General features: G+C 39.1%; 1 protein-coding gene across 18 annotated transcripts in view; it reads left to right on the top strand.

Annotated features, from left to right (window-relative positions):
• CAST (calpastatin) overlaps positions 1 to 23,370 on the top strand; it is a 108,231-nt gene that overhangs the window by 27,550 nt on the left and 57,311 nt on the right. For 12 of the 18 annotated variants that reach the window (XM_019428860.2, XM_019428859.2, XM_019428858.2 and 9 more), the window contains exon 1: positions 12,594 to 12,723. Coding sequence is in view for 5 of the 18 variants with exons in the window: in XM_019428861.2 (XP_019284406.2) it covers positions 5,654 to 5,725 (72 nt within the window). In the remaining 13 variants the exon portion in view is untranslated. Of the gene's footprint in view, positions 1 to 5,653; positions 5,726 to 12,593; positions 12,724 to 23,370 lie in introns of those variants that run through there. The other 6 variants (XM_019428861.2, XM_019428862.2, XM_019428850.2 and 3 more) reach the window with 1 other exon arrangement.

The following is a 23,370-nucleotide window of genomic DNA, read 5'->3' as shown; positions in this document are numbered from 1 at the left end:
ACCACTGTTTCATTTAATTCTCTGGCAGTTTTTTAGTTGTTCAAAGTAGGAACACTCCTCACCTTGGAATCTAAATTTCCTTACATTTTTTAATCTAAATTTCCTTATGTACAAACTTAATAAATATAAAAGGGAGACAAACTTATACTTGAAAGGAGATGTGGCCCAACTTACAAACTGAAATTCCTTCATTTACTAGAAAGGTGTGTGTTTGTTTTGTTTTTGTTTGTTTTGTTTTTAAGAAGGAGGCTTTTTAGCATTAGCCCTGTTAAGTAGTCCTGGGCTCCTCTTAGCCAGCATTTACTGAGTAATCTTGATATGCCTGCCTAGGGGCTAGATGCATCACATTTATACTTCCATGTAATCCCCAGAGCTCACCCAGGCCTAGGAATACAATGTATTCCCACCAGTCAGAGTCACTGGGTAGAGCTCTCAGAAGGGTGTCATCTCTGTTTGGAAAAAAAGAAAAATTAGTCCTACTTTGAAGGCTGCTTTTGTCCAACCTAACAAAGCTTAAAAGCAAACCCAAAAAGGATCAAAGTGTTTCCAAATAACTTAATCGTGTCCATTATTAGAATCATGGCTAGACCTAAGAAAAAACCACTTTTTTTAATCCAATGGAAAAAAAAAATGGTTTTTTCTGATTGTATAAGTGATAAAAGCTGACAGAAAATTCACAGCAGCCACTGAGTTAAAACCAGGTCCAGTGGTATTGCCTTGAGGAGATCAGCCTATTCCACCGCGACTTGATCAAGAACTTTGAGTCTCTCTAGAGCAGGGATTTGCAACCTGTGGGCCACTCCTCAGACCATTCTTCATCTCCTTTGATCCTCACAATCTCTGTCTTAGATATGGGTATGGTTATTCTTTTTTTCAGATGAGAAAAATAGTGCTTAGAAATGTTCACGAATTTGTCCACAGTCTCAACGGGCATTTGGTGGAGCCAGGATTCTTGCCATGCATATCAAAAGATAGAGCCTTTATTCTAGGGAACGTGGCACCTTTCTTTGTGCTCACTAAAGTCTCAGGGCAACATGAGGCTTCACTCAGGGCCTTTCCTGAGATTTTAGGAGATTGTGACATAACAGCTCTTTGCTTGGCTCTTAGAACTTCATTGTTACTTTGAAAACAGTTTTTAAGACTTGAGTTCTGATTCATTCAATAAAATTTTTTTTTGGGAATTACCACAGATGTACAAAAAAAAAGGTATATAATTCATTCTTTTCATACCTTCCTGCAGCTGCAGATAGAATTGCTCTCATCTGTGTATTCTTCACTGAACTTCTCTGCTCAAGCATGGGGTTCCTCTTTTATGGGTCTCATGGCTAGCTGGCCGACTTTTGGAGGTAGGAGAGGCTGCTTAAAGTCGGTGTGGATTCATAGTCCATGGAAACAGGGCCTCATGACTGCGTTCATGACTGCAGGAGAGATCACACACTTTTCTCTGTAAATTCCCCAGACTTGGTGTCCTGGAGTTTGAGTCTAGTGGAGGAAAATAAGGCACGGAGTATCGTACTTCTGTCCCTGTTGATCATTAGGACTGAGGGCCTGGCATGCTCGACTGCAAGGGGCCAGTGACTCAGCCAGGCCTGTGACCTGACATTAGGGATGAGGGGCAGTCTCTTCCTGCCAGTTTCCTTTCTATAAAACTTAAGTTAAACAAAGAAGTGCTCATAAATATTACAAAGGGTGTGATTGGTTTGCAAGGAGAAATCTGCCTGATGGCTTTTAGTCTATGGGTTTATGGAAATGAAAAAAAATTAACTCAAAATCTGAATTACTGTAGTATTGGCATCCTCATTTAATATCTTAATCTTTTAAAGACTAGAGCATTTCTGTATGTTAGGACAAGTGCAGAGTCATAGCCAAGTGAGCTTGTTTAGAGAGTTTCTGCTTTCCATGAGTGGATGGATTCTCTTCTGTCTGAGGGTAGATCCTGCCCTATCACCAGTTAGTGAATATGCAGACCTAACCAGGTGGGAGAGGTGTTCAGGCCAGAGTGTGATTTCTAAGGACCGGTGCTGATGGTAAGGTGATGGGAAAGTGAGGGTAAAGAAGATACCTGCAAAACTAAGCACAAGGTGAGGTGAAGCCAGAGGGCTTTGAGAACTTTTCAGCTGGAGATAAGAGAGGACTCAGGAGGGCTAGATGGTTACCAGAGAAGATCAGGAAGCAGGCTGAAGCTGGAAGAAACTGATGATCTCAAACATACCTGACTCTAGGGTCATCCTAAATCTCTATCACTTCAGTTTAAGTATCTTCATCCAACATCCTATTTCATCTCATACCAAATATGCCTGTGCCTGCCATTTGCTCTAACTTCTTTCAGTTTCTCCAACTTGCCAAGCCCATTCCTATCTTAGGGCCTTTGCACATGATACTCTGTCTACCTAGAATGCCTCCTCTCCCACATCCCTTATTTCCATGATTGGGTTATTTGTAGTCAGATCTCAATCAAATGTCATTTCTTTGTGTATCCCATCTGGAACAATTCTCAGCCAGTCATTTGCTGTTACGTTACCCTATTTTACTGTGTTTACAGCAGGCATCACTCACTGAAATAATTTTGTTTTTTGTTGGCTTATTTAGAGTCTGATTGCTCCTACTGGAATGTAAGCACTATGAGAGCAGGAGTTTTTTTTTTTCTGCTTAATTGGTCATTACATCTCCACTGCTTAGAATAGGAACAGGCTCATAGCCAGGGTTCAGTAAATGCCTGTCCAATGAGTGAATGAATGAAGGGATGCATGAAGTCAGACACAATTGAACAAAGACTGCCAAGACTTATATACAGCCCAAAACATCTGTAATTAAATGTTGGTTACTAACCTGAGAATGAGGAGTCTGATCTGGTTTATGTGTACATTTCTAAGCTTTTGTATTGTGTTTTAAGAAACTGATATAAGGGCTTAATAAATATTAGATTTAGTCCTTTGTAGATTAGGTTATATAGGGTCAGAAGGTAAGGCAAGCTTTGGAGTGACAGTTCCTACCCACAGGAAAGCCATTTGAGTTAAAAGTTATTGAATTTAATAAATGAAAATAAAAAGTAAATCTTGAGTTCATATGAAGGGAAAACAGAAATCAGCAAATATATCAAGTTTAAATAGTTATTTTTTTTTAACTTAATAGTTTTATAACTCAGCCAAAAACCAAGTTTTTTTTAATTCTCTTGGGCAAATTCTCGCTGACGCATTAAAGTGGAATTCATTTACAGATGAGGCAGGGTCTGGCATGCATGGACGGGGGCTTTGACTTAGTGGATAGGAGCTGTTGCTAGGGCAGGATTAGAACATGACCTTCCTTGATTATAGTTGAGACCAAAGGCTAATAGCTGGAGTGCGGGGCAGCTATGGCCCACAGGACAGCGGCCTGATCTTTCTGGGCTTCAGTCTCCTCACTGGGAATGAGGAGGTTGAAATGAGTAATGGGATTAAAACCAATACCCCATTGCTGTATTCTTGTCTTTATTTCTTAGGTCTGGTACCTTACACTGAATCCATGAATACACTATGGCCATCAGAAGCTATTTGTCAATACACTTTATATTTTGAAGAGACTTGCAACCTGGATAAAATTGAGGCCATCCCCTCTTTTCACCATCTCCCATACCACACTCACAACACTAGCTCTTTAGCAGCCTCTCTTATTTCTGTCATTTTTATCTAAGATTCTTTTCTCCCCTTGGCCGATGGTACTGCATGTGTGCTTGGGAGAGACTATTTAGTCCGCAGGCCATGCCTGGGATCCTGGGACTCCTGCAAATGCCTGTGAGGCCCCTCAGATGCCATTTCATGAACACAAGTCCACCCTGTTGCCTCAGTGACTTTCCTGAAGTGCTTGAGTGTGGTCAGCCAGTGGATTCAGAAACATGATACTTTGAGGACAACAAGCTAGGTTTTGACTTTTCTGCTTCCTAAGGTAATATTTAACCTGCAGGAAGAAATGGCTTCAGCTCAAGAGTCCGTGACAGGCATTTAAAAAAAAAAAGTAAGCCGTATGAATCTTGCTAAATGTTAACAAATTAAAACACATTGCTTTCAATTATGTATGTATGTATTTACATATTTATTTTGAGAGAGAGGGAGAGAGAGCAGGGGAAGGGCAGAGAGAGAGGGAGAGAGAATCCCAAGCAGGCTTCATGCTGCCAGCACAGAGCCTGATGTAGGGCTTGAACTCACCAACCATGAGACCATGACCTGAAGCAAAATCAAGAGTTGGATGTTTAACCAACTGAGCCACCCAAGCTTCCCTCAATTATATGTTTTTAAAATTTTTACCATATAGACATACAACTTTTTAATATATTATGTATCAGCATTATTGCCCTTCCTATATTCAATGCTTATAGTACATTATTCACATTTTATAGATGTTGGAGGATAATTGATTTGACATTATAAAACTGGATAGTTTACAAGCTTGCCTCTTTGAAATATGGATATTTGTAAGAGATATATCAAGGCCTTGTTGAGAAAGAAGCTGTGTATTTTACCTTTCCTTTTTTCTCCCCTCCATTTAATGTTCTTTTTCAGTTAAAATAGTATAGTTTTGTAAGAAAATACAAAAAAGCACAAAGAAGAATATTTTAAAAAATTGCTCTTAACTGCACCATCAGAAAATAACCTCATATGAACTTCAGTGATCATACTATACATACTATTTTATAAGCTGACTTTTCTTTATATAAAATATGAATAACGTTTTCATTTAATGAAATGTTCTTCTAAACATGATTTTTAATAACTGCATGATATTTCATCCTGTAGCTGTCTATAACAGACTTCTATTGTGGGAGGCAGTACAGATAGGTAAGAGAACAGGGTCTGAAGCAGACGTCCTATTTCTGACTAGCTGTGACCATCGCTGAGTTATGTGTTTATCCCATTCCTCAGTCTCCTCACCCACAAAATGAGGATAAAAATAGGACCAGCATTATACCGTTTCCTGCGAAAATTAAGTAGGTTATGACACATGGTACTTAAAACACTTAGAGCACTTACAGTAATGCTCTAAATAGATACTCTTACTGAAGTATTGTTACTCTATTTTTATCTATAATTCTATTATTCTAATAGAATAATTGCCTGGCACATGGTAAGTACTCAATAAATATTCATTATTATTACCTATATTGCTTTCAGCTTTTTGATCTAATAATACTGTGAATATCTTTGAAGAAAAAAGGCTTTTGCTTTCTCTTCTTACTTCCCTAAGATAAACTTTTAGAAGTAGAATTCTGTCTTTGCGACTTATTGCTAAATCACCCTCTGTAGAGGTTGTGCTAGCACGCACTGTCTATAGTGCTGTAAGAAAGAAAGCCACCCACTCCACAGCGAGTGATGTTGTTTCCAGAAGCGCTTCATGGTGGAAATGGCAACTTCCCATGAGGATCTTTGTAGTTCTCCAGAATCATTGACTATTGAATAATTGGGATTTATTCAGCTTCCTCTTCCTTTTCAGTGTTTATATAGTCTTCAGACAAAGATGAACAATTTAAAAACATTAAACATGTTTAATTTTTGTGTGCTTAGTATATTAGTCTGAAGTTTGCTTAAGAAGATATTTGTATTGATATGAAAATTTAACTTGTCTACATTGTTAGGATGGTTTACCCCAGTGAAACTAAAATATATACTTTCTTATTTTTAAGAAAAAAGCAACAAGCCTTGGGAGCAGTCAGCCTTCCAGAACCCATGCTGGTGGAACAGCCCGGGCCACCAAGGTCAGTCATTTCCTGAGCATGAAAAGACTCCTGCTCTACAACAGGTCTATCATTAGTGGGTGGAGGCTGTAGAGAAGGCAAATAGTACTTGTATATCATGGTAAGTTTTGAACAAAGTATCGTTTCTATGCTGGGGGTGAGGAGGAGAATGTAATTTCTTAATAATGGTTTGAACAATTTAAAACCTAGTAAAATCATTGATTCTACAATTTTTCTTGGCATATAATAAGTGTTCAGTAAATATTCTTATCATAATATCTATAGATAATATTGGACTTTTACACATAATGTAAGTATAAATATAGCACTTTCACTTCTTCAGAAAATAATTCAGATTCTCTTGATGAGCATTAGCCACACTAGGCTCTCTGCTAAATGCTCTGTGTAAATACCTCATGTATTCTTTTATTAATGTTGTAATTATTATTCCTTTATATCTGAGGGAGTCAGGGCCCAGAGAGGTTAAGCATCCTTGATAAGATTGCAAAGCCAGTAGGATAGAACAAGGGTTCAAACCCAGGTTTCCTGTTCAGACAAGGTCCTCGACACCACTGGACATCAGAAGCTCTAATGGAGCATTCTTTGGTAATATAGCACTTGAGAGCTTTGCAACTTATAAAAATCACTGAAACAACACATTTAAAGACAAAAAACTACAATTTTAATTAGTAGTTTTCAACATTTAAATAGTTTTGTTCAGCCCATTTCAACTTGTGATCTTCCAGTATGTCTGAGATCATCAAAAACATTATTTCGGGGCTATCTATACAACTACTTATTTTTTTTAAAAATTATTTTGAATGTTTATTTTTGAGAGACAGAGGGGGGACACAGAATCAGAAGCAGGCTCCAGGCTCTGAACTGTCAGCACAGGGCCCGATGGCAGGGCTTGAACCCACAAACTGCGAGATCATGACCTAGGCCGAAGTTGGACGCTAAACCAACTGAGCCACCCAGCCGCCACTATTTATTTATTTTTAAATGTTTATATATTTATTTTGAGAGGGAGGGGCAGTGGGAGAGGGAGAGGGAGAAACCCAAGCAGGCTCCATGCTCAGGATGGAGACTGACACAGGGCTCCATCCCACGACCATGGGATCATGACCTGAAGCCTAAATCAAGAGTCAGACACTCAACCTCCTGAGCCACCCAGGTGCCCCTACACAACTATTTTAAATAAGCATTTTTCCTTTAAAACTAGTCTCTTTTCTATGGAGGTCTGAATACTTTCTCATATAGGTTATTTGGCTTGGTTAAGAGTTAATGTTTTAAATGCTTTTTGGAGCCCCAGCTGCTCTCCAGGCCCTTAAAAGGTGCCCAAAACAAAATCCAGCTGAGAAATGAGAAGAAGCTGGCCACAGAGTTGAACAGATTCAGGAGCACAGTCTCAGTGCTAACTATGGGTAAGAGGACTTCTGCACAGCAAAACAAACCCAAGTTGCCTCTTTGCCACTTACTCTTAGCAAGTTTACCTATCTCCAGTGAGCTTCAGTTTCTTCATGTATAAAATGGGGATAGGACTTCTTTGGACAGATCTGCCAAGAGGCTTCAATGTAATAAAATATTTAAAACACATAGACCTCAGCCTGGCATTTCGTAGGTGCTGGGGAAAATGTATGTCAGCTGTGACTACTCCTGTTAGCCTCACACTCTTGTTTGAATGTCTAAAACTAAAAAAGATGTGCCACTGACACCTGGGAAGCTTGGTACATTAAGTCGATTTTGGCTCAAGTCATGATCTCACCTTCGGTGAAATCAACCACCTTGTTTGGCTGCAAGTTGTGAGTGTGCAGATTGTCCCTCTCTCTCTGGGATTCTCTCTCCCTCGGTCTCTGCCCCTCCCCTGCTTGCTCTCACTCTCTCTCAAAATAAATAAACACTTAAATATATATATATATATTTATATATATATATATATATATTTATATAAATATATATATACTTTTATATATATTTATATAAATATATATATATTTATATATATATATAAAGATTTGCCATATATGTCCTGTCTTTTATAGAATTGCAACCTTTATTTAACTTCTGCTTAAATTATGCCTCCACACATGAGAAGCCTCAGTAGACAACCCCACCCCTATGAGATTTGGTGGATGAAGTGGAGATGGTTTCTAAAATTTGGGATTATCTAAACTCTTGGTGGGGAGGTGTTTAGTAGATTGTGGAAATTCACACCTAGTCACTCATTCAGAATTCTGTAAAGAATTTTGGCATCTGCCCCAAACCCTGCTGTGTCTCAGAAAGTTGAGGGAGGGAGTGTAGCTGGGAGGTGGAGGCATTTTAGCCACATATTTAGTGTTTATTTAATGTCAAACTTGACATTCTTTCCTTAGCTTCTAAGACATTGTCCTCTTTGTCCTCTCTCCTGTTGCACTTTCCTGACTTGCTTTGCTTCAGCAGTTTCCTGAATATTAGTTTCCCCAGAGTTTTATTCTTCACTCCTTTCTTTCTCATATCTTTAACATTTATAGATTATTGGAAGATTATATATATATATGTATATATATATACATATACATACATATATACATACATATATATGTATATATATATTTTCATATATATATATGAAAATATATATATTTTGCTTTGATGCCCAATTGAAAGGGCTTTAACTCAGCCGCGTCATCACTTTTTAAAAAAAAGGTCATTCCCATGTATCATTTAGAAAAGCTGGCATAATAGCATTTGTGATCACTTGAAGCCTTTTATTATAAATTAATTATAATAACACACACAGGCAACATAGTATTACCCTGACAGATGAGATGACAAAATAGTAGATACAATTGGCAGGGAGAATTAGTTTTGGTTTTCTTGATTCTTGATATACTGAACTTGAAAGTTAAAATAAGTGATAATTTCACCATTATAAAGAAAACTTTATAGCCCATCTTAAAAGTTAAATATTTAATCTGAAACTCATCATAAGCTGTGTGATCTAGAATGGATACCATGTATTACAGAACTATTTTACGAGGGTTCTTACAAAATGAGTAATTATGTACACAAATAGTATCACTGCCATGCAGTTCTGGGCTTGGAAGATCCAAAGCACTTAAATGACATAGACCTTTCTAACTCCAAATAATATTGTAAGAAGTTTAGCACTTAAAATTCGATTTTTGGTAAATTAATAATGAGGACTAATGAAGTTGCAGAAATTATTTATGCTCTTAGTAACGCCAGTATGAAAATAGTTGTGATTTGTAATCAGTCATGCAACTATTGCTGGACGAGTTCTCAGGCAGCATGGATAGTAACCATGTCCTTGTTCAGGTGAAGAAACTTGCTTTAGGAATGTGTCTGCAGTAGGATCACCTGGGTGGCTCAGTCGGTTAAGTGTCTGACTTCCACTCAGGTCATGATCTCGTGGTTCATGAGTCTGAGCCCCGATCCAGCTCTGTGCTGACAGCTCAGAGCCTGGAGCCTGCTTTGGATTCTGTGTGTGTCTCTCTCCTTCTCTCTCTGCCCCTCCCCTGCTCATACTCTGTCTCTCTCTCAAAAATAAATAAACATTAAAAAAAAAAAAAAAGGAATGTGTCTGTAGTAGACTACAGCTATTAAGAAGATATATTGGCTGAGGTTATTAGTTCCAACTGGACTCCACTCTATTTCAAACCAAAAAGGGATTTCTTAAGGATTGGCGGGTAGCTCATAGAGATCCCAAGGACTCCAGCAGAAGGAATCTAAATCTTCACAGCCAAGAACCATGCCCAGGCTCATCTTGGGTGCTTCTTGTGCTACCACCACAGCTCAGCACCTATTGCATTTAGGACCAGATGCCAGAAACTCTGCCAGTGCTAATCTTGAAGACTAATAGGCCTTGTCATACACAGATTTCTTGGTAGGCAGTGGTCTCTTCACATTGTTCACTTCCAGCCTCATTCTTTTATGGCATATGTGATTGACCAGCGTAAGTCATGTGCCTCAACTCTGCTACAAGGGACCCTGGGGATGTGAGTGCTCTGGATTCTGGTTTGGGAAGGTGCATATTGAGTAGGTAGGTGGGAAATTTATAAATACGTAGTGAGGGTTTTCAAAGGTGTGGCCAGCTGCCAACTGACAAACATCTAGTACAGAAAGGAAAACAGGAGAACTGAACCATGATATGTTGTTCAGCTATATTAGAGGGGAGAAAAAAAAAAACATAAAAGGGGCTCCTGGGTGGCTCAGTGAGTTCAGCACCCGACTCTTGTTTTTGGCTCACATCACAATCCCAGGGTTGTGGGATCGAGCCCTGCATCTGGCTCTACAACTGTGCATGGAGCCTGCTTGGGATATTCTCTCTCTCTGCCCCTCTCCCCTGCTCTCTGTCTCTCTCTCTCTCTAAAACAGTCAAATGACGATAGAAACAACATTTCCTCCAGCTACAGGAGAGATTTGTGAAGGAATAAGCACCCATCAAAGAATTCTTTTGTGATTTTGCTTCTGGTTTTGCCATAAATAGCTGTGTTGGCATTAAATAGCCCTCTTCTCAGCTGCTAATTTTCTCATCCATAAGATTAGTGAGAGGCTGGAAAAACTATGTGTATTCTGGCATTCAGTGTCAGCCTCACCCCACAGTACCCTTGGACCATATGTAGTTTGGGAGATGACTCTGTGTGTTAATAAGTAGGCAAACATGTTTATTTTAATAGTTATGCATGTATTTTAATGTGCTACAAGATAAACTAGCACTTCAAACTCATGATCCCAAGGATAGTTTTGATTAAGACAGGCTAAAGGTTAAAAAAGTAAATCTATTTTTTTAAATATTAAGTAAATATAATATAGCCAATTACAAATATTATAGGCAATGCACAAGTAACCATTTGGAAAACAAGATTCAGAGGAGTAATTGTCATATTTTAATATTCATATTGAATCAGTGGGTTTTTTATTGAAATGAGATTCTGATTCAAGAAGTCTGCAGTGAGGCTGAAATTCTGTTTTTCTAACAAGCTCCTAGTTGCTGCTGCTGCTGGTCTGGCAACCACACTTTGAGTAGCGAGGACGCTGAATTGTTCTGATTGTGGGCAGTTTAGACTGCCTGTACCTTAGATTACATAAACATTGCTTGGAGAATCTGGTTTAAATACAGATTCTCAGGTTCCCAGTCAAGAATTCTGATTCAAAGGGGTAGGGTGAGGCCCAGGATTTTATTTAGTTAATACTTACCCCCAGATGTTTCAGATGCAAAGGATCTGAGGACCACACTGGGAGAAAGGATGAATCTCAGGGATTGGGGCAGCCAAAGCACATCAGGAAATAATGTCCCTCTTCATTTCTAAGAAAAGGAGCCTCTTTCTGTATGTACTGTAGTATAAGACTCTCTGAAAAATTTATCTCATAACATGTAATAACTTATCTGCATTCTTCAGTCGTACAGGATCCCTCACCTCCGTTGAGGGAGATGTGCTAACCCTGGGGCTATGTTACCCAGGATGCATCCCTTTTGGGGTGTGGCCCAAATAAGTCATCCTGTGCTGTTTTTGTCATAGGAGGAAATGAATGTTAGTGAAACCTAGATGAGCTGAGGTTTTGTTTAAAAATTTTTTAAAGGAAAGAAATTACTAATAATAAAAAAAAGGAATTTTTAAACTGTATTTTCATTGGGAATAATTTTAAGGACAGGGTCTTCTGTTGAGGGAATTATAAAATATTAGAGTTGGGGGCACCTTGGGTGGCTCATTCGGTTAAGTGACTGACTCTTGATTTTGGCTCAGGTCATGATCTCACGATTTGTGAGTCTTAGCCCCATGTCAGTTTTAGTGATGACAGTGCAGAGCCTGCCTGCTCAGGATTCTCTCTCTCCCTCCCTCTCTGCTCCTCCCCCACTTGTTCTCTCTCTTTCTCTCAAAATAAATAAAAAAAAAAAATAGAGTTGGAAGGGTGCTTACTTCACCAGCTTTAGTTAACAGAAGTAAGTGAAAAATGAAAATCAATAAGGTGGCTGTGAGGGACACCTTGCAGAGGAAGTCAGGAACCTCACCTGCTCTGGCTTCTTGGTGTGGGTATAAAGCTGTGCAGATGACCTCTGCCTTTTTCATGCCAGCTGGCAGTCACTCGGCCTTGGCTGGATGCACCGTTGAGTCACTGCTCAGCTGTCAGTATCTAGGCCTGAGGTTTCTGTTATCCAACCACTGACCACGCTCTCCTCCTCCAGTCACACTCCAAGTTCAGTGTCCAGAGTCTTTATTGTGACTGATTTGTGACTTTGAGAAAAGTTGGCTTTCCATATTTCTTTTAAAATTTCATAACTCTTCTATTAACACCATCATTCGTTCTGTATTTATTACTTGCCATTCTTTTATAATAAAGAGCATTTCCTTTCCATTCATTCATTCATTCCATTCATAGTAATACGGACCCATGACTTATTTTATTCATTGGTTTAAAATCCATTTTTCTTATTACTTATTTTGATATTTTTAAGTATAATAATGGACGATAATTTAGTAGAATTCTGATTCTGTTACACTGCTTTTTAAAATATCCATTATACTATTTGAAATGTATTACGAATCCCTGGTGATGCTCATCATTGCTTTCAAGTTTAAAAAAAGAGATATTTGGAGCGTGTATTTGCGAGAGCACCCCACTTCGCTCGCTCGCTTATTTTGGTGGAGTCACAGGGTGACGCCTGGGAGCGGTAGATCTCTGCCATCAGCAGGAACTGTGCACCTCGCGCGTGGCCTGCATCACCCTCGGCGTTATTAACGCAGCCGGCTTCCCGGATGCCTACACAAAACGGGTGGGCGGGGCGGGAGCCTTCCTCCGCGGAGCTGCCCGGAGCTCCGGGGCGGTGCCACCGGGGGAGGTGGGCGGGGAGCAGCGTGCGTCGCGTCCCGGGTTCGCCCCGCCTCGCCCCGCCCCACCCCGTGCCTGCCTGTGGGCCGAGGCTCACAGCAGAAACCGCGGGGGCCGAGCCCAGCCTGGAATGCAAACGTCCTGAAAACCCAGCTGAAGTCTCTGGGCCCGGGGGGGTCGGACGCAGAGTGAGTACTGATTTCGGCCGCTGGCCTCCAAGGCCGCGCGTCTGCTTCCCAGGCGAGCGCCCGGCCCTGCGCGACCCCACACTCGCACCCTGCCGCTGGCTCCCCTGGTGTGGACCCGCGCTCTTACCGCCTTTTGACCCTAAAGATGCGTTTCTTTCCACATGGGCTTTAAGTTAAATTGTGTTATTTGGCCACCCCTCCCTCCCTGTAGGTAACACCGTTGCTGTCTCTTCAGCCGGGAATGTGTCTGGTGACCGGACGCGCGGTTGGGTTACAAAACCAGGGATTTGTGTGACCCGGGGGAAAAAAAATGCAAAGAAGAAAAGCAGCAGCTATGTTAATTTAGTTTGGCATTTTTATTTCTATGGTTAGGTCCCCCCTCCCCCCTCAGCCCTGCCCTCACTTACTGTGCTGACCTCCGTTTTAGAGAATGAGCTCACTCTGTATAACCTTTCCATGTACCTGATACATTCTGGGTGTGGTGTGGCATGTGTTGTAACATGTTTTAGTTCTCTATTTCCTTGAACACAACCTGAGACTGTGGTCAGATAACATCAGTGAGGGGTACTTTGTGTCTGTCTTTCAAGAATGCAAGGTGTTTTCACAGAGATTTAACAATCTCTTATGTACTGTTAGGGTCCTAGTGTTCCTCAGTTAGAAATGGGGAGAGGCTAATTCTTTATTCCTATTTTACAGCTTGAGAAAAGGAGGCAGAGGGTTTAGGAAACTTGCTTAAGGGGCAAGACCTTGGTTTCTCTGACTAGTCTTCTAGGAGCCCACCTATACAGCAGAAGAACCAGAATGCTCCATCAGCAGCTCTGGAAAGTTTCTGCTGAGATGTTTTGTGGAGCAAACGCCTCTGCATTGCAGGGAAGGTCAATAAGGAGTGGCATCGGCTGTCCAAAGGGGGAAACTATTTTCTAGTAAATAAATATCAAGTGCCTCTTCCTGATGTTTGTGGGCACTGACCTCAACTTTTCCACACTGAGTTTTTAGTATTTAAAAGGATGATTGTTACTGGGAATGTGGTGGGGAGGGAGTGATAATTGGGGTTCCGGGAGACAGTATAGAATTAAAACGAAGTAGTGACATTTAGCAAAATCATGCTGAAGTCGGAAAGGCTGCATCTGCTGACTGATGGAGCAAAGGGTAAGCGGCCAATAGCAATGAGGGTGGAGTGGGAATCCGTGTGTAGCAAAGACCCTTGATGTCTATTGTAAACAAGTGAATTTTGCAAACTACACTGGCAGTGTTTATGAAGCAGCACATCTAAGTATAAATGTTAGCTGTGGTTCAGTTCACATGCTTTAAAAAAAGATTCCTAGTGCACAAGAAGAGTTGATTATAGTATGAGTGGTTAATTTAGTTCCTTGATTGTTCTCTGAATTGGCCAAAGAAAGGTTCCTGTTGATCTTTTCTATTTGATAAAATCAATCTTATTTTTCAATTCAATAAATATTTATTGAGCACTTACTATGTAGAAGTGACCGTGGTAGATGCTATGGGGGTCCAGATAGGTGGATCCTGTCTTTAAGTGGCTCACAATACAGGAACGAGCTAGCATTCTAAGAAGAAAAAAAATATACCTAAATGAGACAGTGTAACCAATTGAGACTTTACTGTGTGATAACTTTTCATGCCTGAAACTCAATTTTTGGAAAATATTTTATAGAGACGTGTTAAATATGTCCTGAGAAACTATAAAGCATGGTAGTTAAGAGGTCAGGCTCTTACTTTTTTAATCTGTAAAATGGGCATAATAAATGAGGATCGACCTCATTGCTACATTATCATCACATTATGTGGTGCTCAACTCATGTCTAGAACATAGTAATTTTCACTAAATGTAGCAGTAACTATTACTATTCTGTTCTTATACAGATTTACTGATCTGTTCTTGTTCTGAAACCTATTATGGCCGCTTTCTAATAATTTATTATTGCCTAGTGTAGGCAGGAGAGCACTAGTCCAACAACATCACCTTGTGAACAGTAGGATTGTGCATGGCCTCTGTCCAGATCTCCAATGTCCATGTATATGGACTAGCTCAGAAGTCCGTATGTCCTACGAGATATTGCAAAGTACCGTTAGAAATTGGAAATAATGGGACTGAGCAATTACAGCTTTCCATAAAAATAGGGTGTCTCATTTGTTCTTAACCAGGGGAGGTAGCAACCAATGAAAGGGTATTTTTAAATGCATGAAAGTGCTTTTGGTGATGCTTTAGCATTCACTGGGAGCAAGACAGTCCTGCTCACTTAAGAATTGTCAGCCCCCCCAAAATAGAATTGTCAGCCCAAATGCGAATAGTACCCTGTTGAGAAACATTGGGTAGCTGACATTTTTAAGTTAAAAGCTATTCACATAGGGGCACCTGGGTGACTCAGTCAGTTAAGCATCCCACTTCGACTCAGGTTATGATCTCATGGTTCCGTGGGTTCAAGCCCTGTGTCGGGCTCAGTGCTGATGGCTCAGAGCCTGGGTTCTGCTTCAGATTCTGTGTCTCCCTCTCTCCGTGCCCCTCCCCCACTCACACACTATCTCTCAAAAATAAAAAGTTTAAAAAAAAATTTAAAAAGTTATTCAAATAGAAAACATGCAATGTAGTTGTTGGTGACAACCATTGTACTTTCCCAGTATGCAGATTATTAATTCAATATATCAGAAAAACTATAGGATTTCTCTTATAAGGTCAGACACATTGGTGCAAAAACACATATTCCAGGTTTATATAGTCTCCCAGATGAAAGTATTGCAAGTTATAATGTAAAAGAAGATACAAAGATATATATGTATACAGAAGAGCATAGATTGTGGGTTTTTTATTTAAACTAGACCAACCAATTAGTTCACATTTGGGAAAAAGTAAGTAGTTCCACTAAGTAGTAATGATACCTTAAACATTTATTGCCGATGGATTCCTAAGGAATGAAGAATGTAACTGCCATCTAAGTAATTAGATAAAATCTAATTGCAGATATTTGTTAAAGCACTTTAAAGAGAAGGTTATTGGTCTTCAGACAGAGAATGCAGGGCAATAGGGTAATTTCAGACTAATCCATAGCAGTAGGGGTCTCCCAATCCTTGTCTGGGATGTGCTGCACCCCCTTTGAATTCTCTAAGACAGTGTTTCATGCTGTGTAGTCTGGAGAGCATTTGCATCAAAGTCACCTGGGATGCTTAGTTAAAAATGGAAATTTCCCAGGCTCTATCTCAGATGTACCTAGTCAGAATCAATGAGAAATCTATGGCTTAATGAGCTCTCTAGATAAATTTGTACACCTGTGAAGTTTGATAACCACTATTCTAGGAAGTAAGTTGGACTATACAGAGCCTTTATATAAGTTGTCTTCTTCTGGCCTTAGCAGTACAGTAAAATCTCAGTGAATTTACTAAAAAATCTAGCTATCCATAGGAGCTCCAACTTCTGAATCATACTGAGGCTCTGAACTGAACTGGTTAACATTTGTGATGCACAAGCAAGGGCCTAGACCAATTCCATTTCACTCAAAATTGCCCCAAGAGATGGAGGCCAGCTTAGTATGCGAGTGTACCCTTTGGACTCCATAAACTCTGGATTCTGTAATGGGTTGAGGTTCCCTGCACAAGTGACATAAGTATAAAGACCTAGGTTAGACCTTGGAGCCTCTGGAGTTGCTCTGAACAGAGTTGTTAGTAGAGGGGCAGAGAACTGTTCCCACAGAGAAACCGGGGGCTCAGTCTACTGTGTAGTGTTCCTTTATTATCTATACTAACAGGGTGGGCAGAGAAGGTAGAAAGTCAGACAATTTGTACACGTTTCAGTTATGTGCTTTTTATACGTCCTCATGAAAATAGAAAATTGTCTTTATATCAACATGGTAAATCTTTTTATATAACTCCATTAGTATGGCTAGTCATCATTAGAATCCTGGAATATAAATATTTTCCTGCTAAAATATATACCTTGAATGCTTTGACACATCCATCTTTTCATAATATTGTATTTACAGAGATGTGTCAGAGAACTTGGTCTACAGCAGCAAATTGAAATGAGAAGCCAGAATTTTAATCTTCCAGGATTCTTCTCTTTTTGTATTCACCATCTATTTATCTCTGTCTTTATTTAATTTATGTTAAAATGTATCCATTATGTCTATCAATTTGGAATAGAAAGGGTTTCTTCCTTCAATATTCAGACTAATTTTTTTAGGCATGCACAATGTATTTTAAATGTTTGAAAGACTTCAAATGTTTGAAAGATGGGGAATGCATGCTCTACCTTGTCACAAAGCCCATTACCCTCTCTTCCTGCTGACCTGATAGACTTATTCACAACACCTGGCACATATTTTCCTTTGAATTTTAGACCCCAGTCTACAAAGTAAGACAAATATTATTTTCTGAAAATTCAATTAGTCATTTGAAAATTGTATCCTTGTATTATCTACATGTATACATATATGTGTGTGTGTGTGCACACACACATACTTAACAGCTGAGCTGTATACTGAATGTGTATTTCATTAGGAGTTTCTCTATAGGTCAAAAATATTTGCCTTTAAAATGACAGCACTATTGGGATTAGTGATGTCTATCACATACTCTTGCCTTATAGCATAAGAAAGGTGTTAGAGGTATAATCACAAGTATCGAGTGTCCCTGGGTTTTAAAACCATAGATTGGAGAGGACAAATATTCTTGAGGTATGGCAAGGCTGTCTTTTTAGGGAACATCTAGGCTCTTCATTAACCTGAGCTGGCAATATCAGCACCAAAAATCTTCCTTTAAAAACTGGCTGGAAAGTACTTCTGCAAAACAATTCTGTAAAACTATCCTAGTATCTTATGTAGTCTGATTCCTTCCTTTTAACCTAATAAAAGTATGAAGAGACTAAGTTTGTCACCAGGAAGAAAGTGCCAATAGATAATAGATGGTAGAAAACAGTGGTTATTTCATTAACCCACTATCAAGCCATCTTGTTTTAAGCTATCTAAAGCAGTGATTTTCAATGTCAAGAAGGTTCAGAATCACCTGAATCACAGCTTTTCAGTGTACAATCTCTACTCCCTCTTCTTCCTGACCTTTCCCTTTCATAAGTTTCTGGGTGTTCATTGACTCCCTCTGTCCATACTGTCTTTGAGCGACCTTTCCTGGGCCAAGAACCAGTGACCTAAGGTGTTAAAGCTTGGCCAGTTATATTGCCCAGTGGTTTTACATAACATTGATTGTCAACAAACATGCACATTTCTGGTACAAAATGTTTAAATAATTATGACTTCTGGTATATTTTGCATAAAGTTTCAGTGGTTTGAATTACTGATCCTTTTTTCCCTGGCAGTATTATAAAACTAAATTATTTTCCATAGTCTAGTTTACTCTAACCTTGAATTTTAAACAATCGAGTAATTAATCATTGTTTGGGATTTTAGCCAAAAAGTGTCTACATCACTAAGAAACGATGTACCCTCGTGCTCAATATTCATAGATCAAAAAGGAAAGATTACCTTCTTTTGGCCATTCAGTTTGAGCCTTCCCTTTCTCCCAAGAATCTTTTAATGATTGCAGTGATTGGTGCTGAATTATTCTCAAATAATGTTCTTGTGGTGAGACAGGATTCCAAGTCTTAGAAATTAAAATTGTTTCCTTCTCTAGTCCTTCTGACAATCATATTCTTACACCCCTTCAAATATTTCCAAACATTGAATGTGATGAACAGTGATGTACTTATTTGCAACTAAAATATTTGCATAATACCCCAGGTGATTTCCAATTGAACTGGTGGTAAAGCACATCTTCTCTGTGTATATATAACTACATTCTCTACAGTTTTCTATGAGTTGGTGAACTGAAAGTTTGTTTGCCATTCAAAATGGAGAGACAGTCAATAGGAAATAAAAGCTTAACAAAGAACATTCAAGCTAGTGCTGATAATCTGAAAATAATTCTAGAATGCTCTGGGGGAGGGGTTAGGTCCAGTAGCATGTATGTAGTTTGGGGAAGCTTTCTAGGATCTAGATATTTAAAAATAAAGGGGAAGAGAAAGGAACCAACCATTGATTAATTTATTGAATAACTACTTTGCTAAGTGATTTACATAGGGTTTCATTTAATCCTCTTAATTAAGAGTTGCATATTTTGTGGGGCACCTGGCTGTCTCAGTCGGAAGACCACATGACTCTTGATTTCAGGGTTATGAGTTCAGGCCCCACATTGACTGCAGAGATTACTAAAAAACAGTTTAAATAACAGAGAGGAATGTGTATCTAAATACAAAGAAGCACTAGAAATCAATATTGTGTTCTTTATTGTTATGCTCCATTTCTTAACATAGTTGAAATTCTCTGATGGATGAGGTTTCCTGTTTGTGTGAAAGAGTATTGTACACTGACTGGAATTAGCAAATAATGGTTCTGTTGACAGAGTTTCTTGAGACTTTCTAATGGGCAGTAGAGAAGAGATAGATTAGCCATCTTTGAAAATGGTGAAAATTAAATTACAGGATTAAGTAGTACATAACTGAGAAGTCCCTTATGTAAGAAATATAGAACTTTTTACTTAGATAAGCTGCAGTGTTCATATTTTTACATCAGTTTCAAATGAAGCTTACTTTAAAATCTATTCTTCTATTCTGTTGATTTTTTTATGAACTTTTTTTTTAATTCAAGTTAGTTAATGTACAGTGTAGTCTTGTCTCCAGGAGTAGAACCCAGTGATTCATCTTTTACATATGACATCCAGTGCTCATCCCGAAAAGTGCCTTCCTTAACTCCCATCACCCACTTAACCTAATGCCCCCAACCCTCTCCAGCAACCCTTGTTGTCTAAATTTAAAAGTCTCTAATGGTTTGCCCCCTCTCTGTTTTTATCTTATTTTTCTATCCCTTCCCCTATGTTAATCTGTTGAGTTTCTCAAATTCCACATGAGTGAAATCATATGATATTTGTCTTCCTCTGACTTACTTTGCTTAGCATAATACTCTCTAGTTCCATCCACGTTGTTGCAAATAGCAAGATTTCATTCTTTATCATTTCTGAGTTAATATCCCATTGTATATATATACACCACATCTTCTTTATCCATTCGTCAGTTGATGGACATTTGGGCTCTTTCCATAATTTGGCTACTGTTGAAAGTGCTGCTGTAAACATTGGGGTACATGTGCCCTCTTTGAATCAGCATTTTTGTATACTTTGGATAAATTTCTAGTAGTGCAATTGCTGGGTCATAGGGTAGTTCTATTTTTAACTTTGTGAGGAACCTCCACACTGTTTTCCAGTGCGGCTGCACCAGTTTGCATTCCCACCAACAGTACAAGAGGGTTCCCCTTTCTCCACATCCTTGCCAACATCTCTTGTTTCCTGAGTTGTTCATTTTAGCCACTCTGACAGGTATGAGGTGGTGTCTCATTGTTGTTTTGATTTGTATTTCCCTGATGATGAGTGATGTTGAGCATTTTTTCATGTGTCTGTTAAGCCATCTGGATGTCTTCTTGGGAAAAGTGTTTATTCATGGCTTCTGTCCATTGATTTTTTTTTTTCTTCCTTAGGGGAAAGTGGGATGAAATGCAGTGAAATGCAGTTGTTATTTTTCCCATTTTACAGACAAGGAAACTGAGGTGAAGAGCAATTAAGGAATTTGCTCATTTCACACAACTGGTAGCAGAGCTAGAATTCATACTCAGGTGTCTGGCTACAGAGCCATTATCCTAACCACTAAACAACACTACCTCTTTAATATTTGAAAAGTTTAAAGTTGCTGTCAGACATTTGTGAAATTGTTTTGCTTGTATGGTTTCCAGAATGACATTTGATTTCATTTCACATTTTCATTTTGATTATTTGAAAATCAGCTTGGACAAGGGAACCTTGTTATAATCCCTACTATTTAAGCCTTTTAATAAATGTTTATTTATTTTTGAGAGCGCGAGCGTGAGTGCACCTGAGTGGGGAATGGCAGAGAGAGGTGGACAGACGATCGGGGCGGACTCTTCACTGACAGCAGAGAGCCAGAAGCAGGGTTTGAACTCAAAAACCATGAGATCATGACCTGAGCCGAAGTGCACACTTAACTGACTGAGCCTCTCAGATGCTCCTGTTATTTAAGCCTTCTAATTAAGAACGTGCTTCACTGGGAAGCTGGATGGTCATGTGACAGGCCTGTATTTCAGTTCCCCCATGAGTGGTGTGGTTTGGTCTCAGTATTTCTTCACAGACTTCCTCTCGTTTTCTGTTAGAGTCTATCATCCTTGTAGATACTGAGTTTTGTACTTGGTTTTGTAACACAGGGACTCACAAAAGTTCTCAAGTTCTCTCACTCTCCATTAGGTCCATGCCTAAGGAATGAATTTGAAAGCCCGATGGAAGCCAGGCTAAAAGGCCCTGAGACAGCTGTTCAGCAGAGCTCAGAATTGTTTTTTGTACAAATCATATCCTCACTAACCATATATGCATTAATGAGCTCATAATCTTTTATGATTTGTACAAATCTGTGTTCCTGCTACCGAGATTCCTCTTCCTTGACTGATTGGAACTTAGATCTAAACAGGCTATACATTTGAATCCAAAGAAAATACAATAATGTAAAATAATATTACTCTTTTTATCCTAAGGCAAATAACATTTGTGTGTAACTTCTCCAAGCAGTGGTCACCACAGAATTGCTCTACCATTGTGAGAGTGAAGAAAGAGAAACTTTTGAGGCTGCTGGTGTTCATAAAATTTTTAAAAATCACTGATTTGAATTCCTTACTATGTGCCAGGCACTGAGCCAAGCACTTTATAAACATGCCATCATTTAATCCTCACTGTTTTTGTACCCATTTAAACAAATTAAAAGTTGAGCAGCTTGCTTGAATTTACACAGCTGGAATTAGACCCCAGGTCTATGGGACTCCCGGGGCTAACCACCAGTATTTCCTATTTGCACATCTGTCATTGGGTATATTACTCAATAAGTTTCACATCACTGTAGCTAGAATATCAGAGTTGCTGAACTATAGAACATTCAAGCCTGACATTTTACTGATGAGGAAACTGTGTTCCAGGGAGGCTAAGGCTCAGGGTCACACGGCTTGTCAAGGTCAGTCAGTCTGAACCCAAATTCAGGAAAAAATGCTGCCTTTTCTACTCTATGATGACTAAACTAGGCTGCGTGGCATGCCCATTTCCTTTGCCCACAAAATAATTATCACTCCAGAAAAAAAGAAAACAAAAAACAAGGGAAAGTTGGAGTTTGCAAAACAGTGAAAGTTGCTTTAGACCAGGAGTTCAACTTCATACCTTTTGTGGATTATTTTTGAGTGTTTGGGGTGATCCAATGTCAATGCTTATAATCAGATGCTTCCAGGGTGTGGCCAAAACTTCTATAAACTCTGGTGTGGATTTAGCTCACAGATCAGCTGTGGCTATTGTCCTGGCTGCCAGGCAACGTTTGGCTGTTTATTTTGAGATCTACCCTCATGTTGCATCAGAGGCCAAAACTTCATGAGGCTCTTCACTTCCCAGAGCAAGAAGTGCTCAGGCTTCTATTTTTATCTTAAATCTGTGTGTCCATTTTAATATATTTCGTGAATGTGCTGTGTACTCAGTTGAGATGGAATCATTTCATTTTCCCCAGATAGTGTTCACATTCATTGCCTCATTTCTCAGTACTCTACTTCATCTAGCCTATTACACTCTGGACTGAATAGCTCTTCCCACCTCTGAGTCTTGCTCAAGCTGTTTTGCTCACTTGGAATGACTGTGCTGGCTCAGCCCCCATCTCCATTTTTTTGTTGTTGTTGTTGTTGTTGAAAATTCAAATACAGTATTTTAATTTTTGAAGAAAGAGTCCACTTATTATTGCAAAGTTGATTGGCATTACTATTATATTTGTGCTCAAATCCAAGCCCTGCCACTTAACTGTGTAATCTTAGATAAGTTACCTAACTTCTCTGAGCCTTAGTTTTCTCATTTATAAAATGGGGATAATAATGGTTACTTCCTAGGATTTTATGAAAATATACTGAAATCAGATACACAAGCACCTGTCACAGTTCCTGGCACATTTCCTAACACATGGAAGATTCTGTGGTCCCCACCTGGCTGGTTGATCACACTACAATAAATAATAGTTTCAATCTCTTCTGTGAAGCCTTTCCTAACCGTCTTCCAAACACACATCTCAGAAATAGTCTTCCTCTTCTGATCTCTTGTTACATCATGTTGTACTTAAGATCCTATCGCAATGGATCTTATCTTGTATTGCATAAATGCTGGGGTATAAGTTAGTGTCATAAGGAGATCTGCATGTTCTCGCCCAAAGAGAAGTCTCTACTTCATTCATAGATAATCCATTGTTTGTGTTTCATTGGATTCATGTTTTGTGTCCTGATTAAACACTATTGTTAGGTGACTGTTTTGAAGTCCTCCTTAAAAGCACCATTATTATGCTAAATAATTAAAGACTTTGCAAGAATGTGTGTCATGATGTGACAGCATGGCAAACAATAGGCTAATTTAAACCTCTGAATATTCATTTCCTGAAGTGAATAATGTGTCATTACAGAAAGAAAAATGTAACCTGGGTCCATAAATGGGACTTCTGAAGAATATCAGTGCTTTCCTTAGAAAGCTCCTCTTCAGCTGCCGTTGTTTGTTCCAGGTGTTTTACAGGAAGTGGCTCAG

This window comes from Panthera pardus, unplaced genomic scaffold (assembly GCF_024362965.1).
Source record: "Panthera pardus isolate Hobbes unplaced genomic scaffold, ASM2436296v1 HiC_scaffold_2, whole genome shotgun sequence".
Lineage (NCBI taxonomy): Eukaryota > Metazoa > Chordata > Mammalia > Carnivora > Felidae > Panthera > Panthera pardus.
The sequence above is the reverse complement of the archived record's forward strand: the minus strand, read 5'-3'. Positions and strand labels throughout refer to the sequence as shown.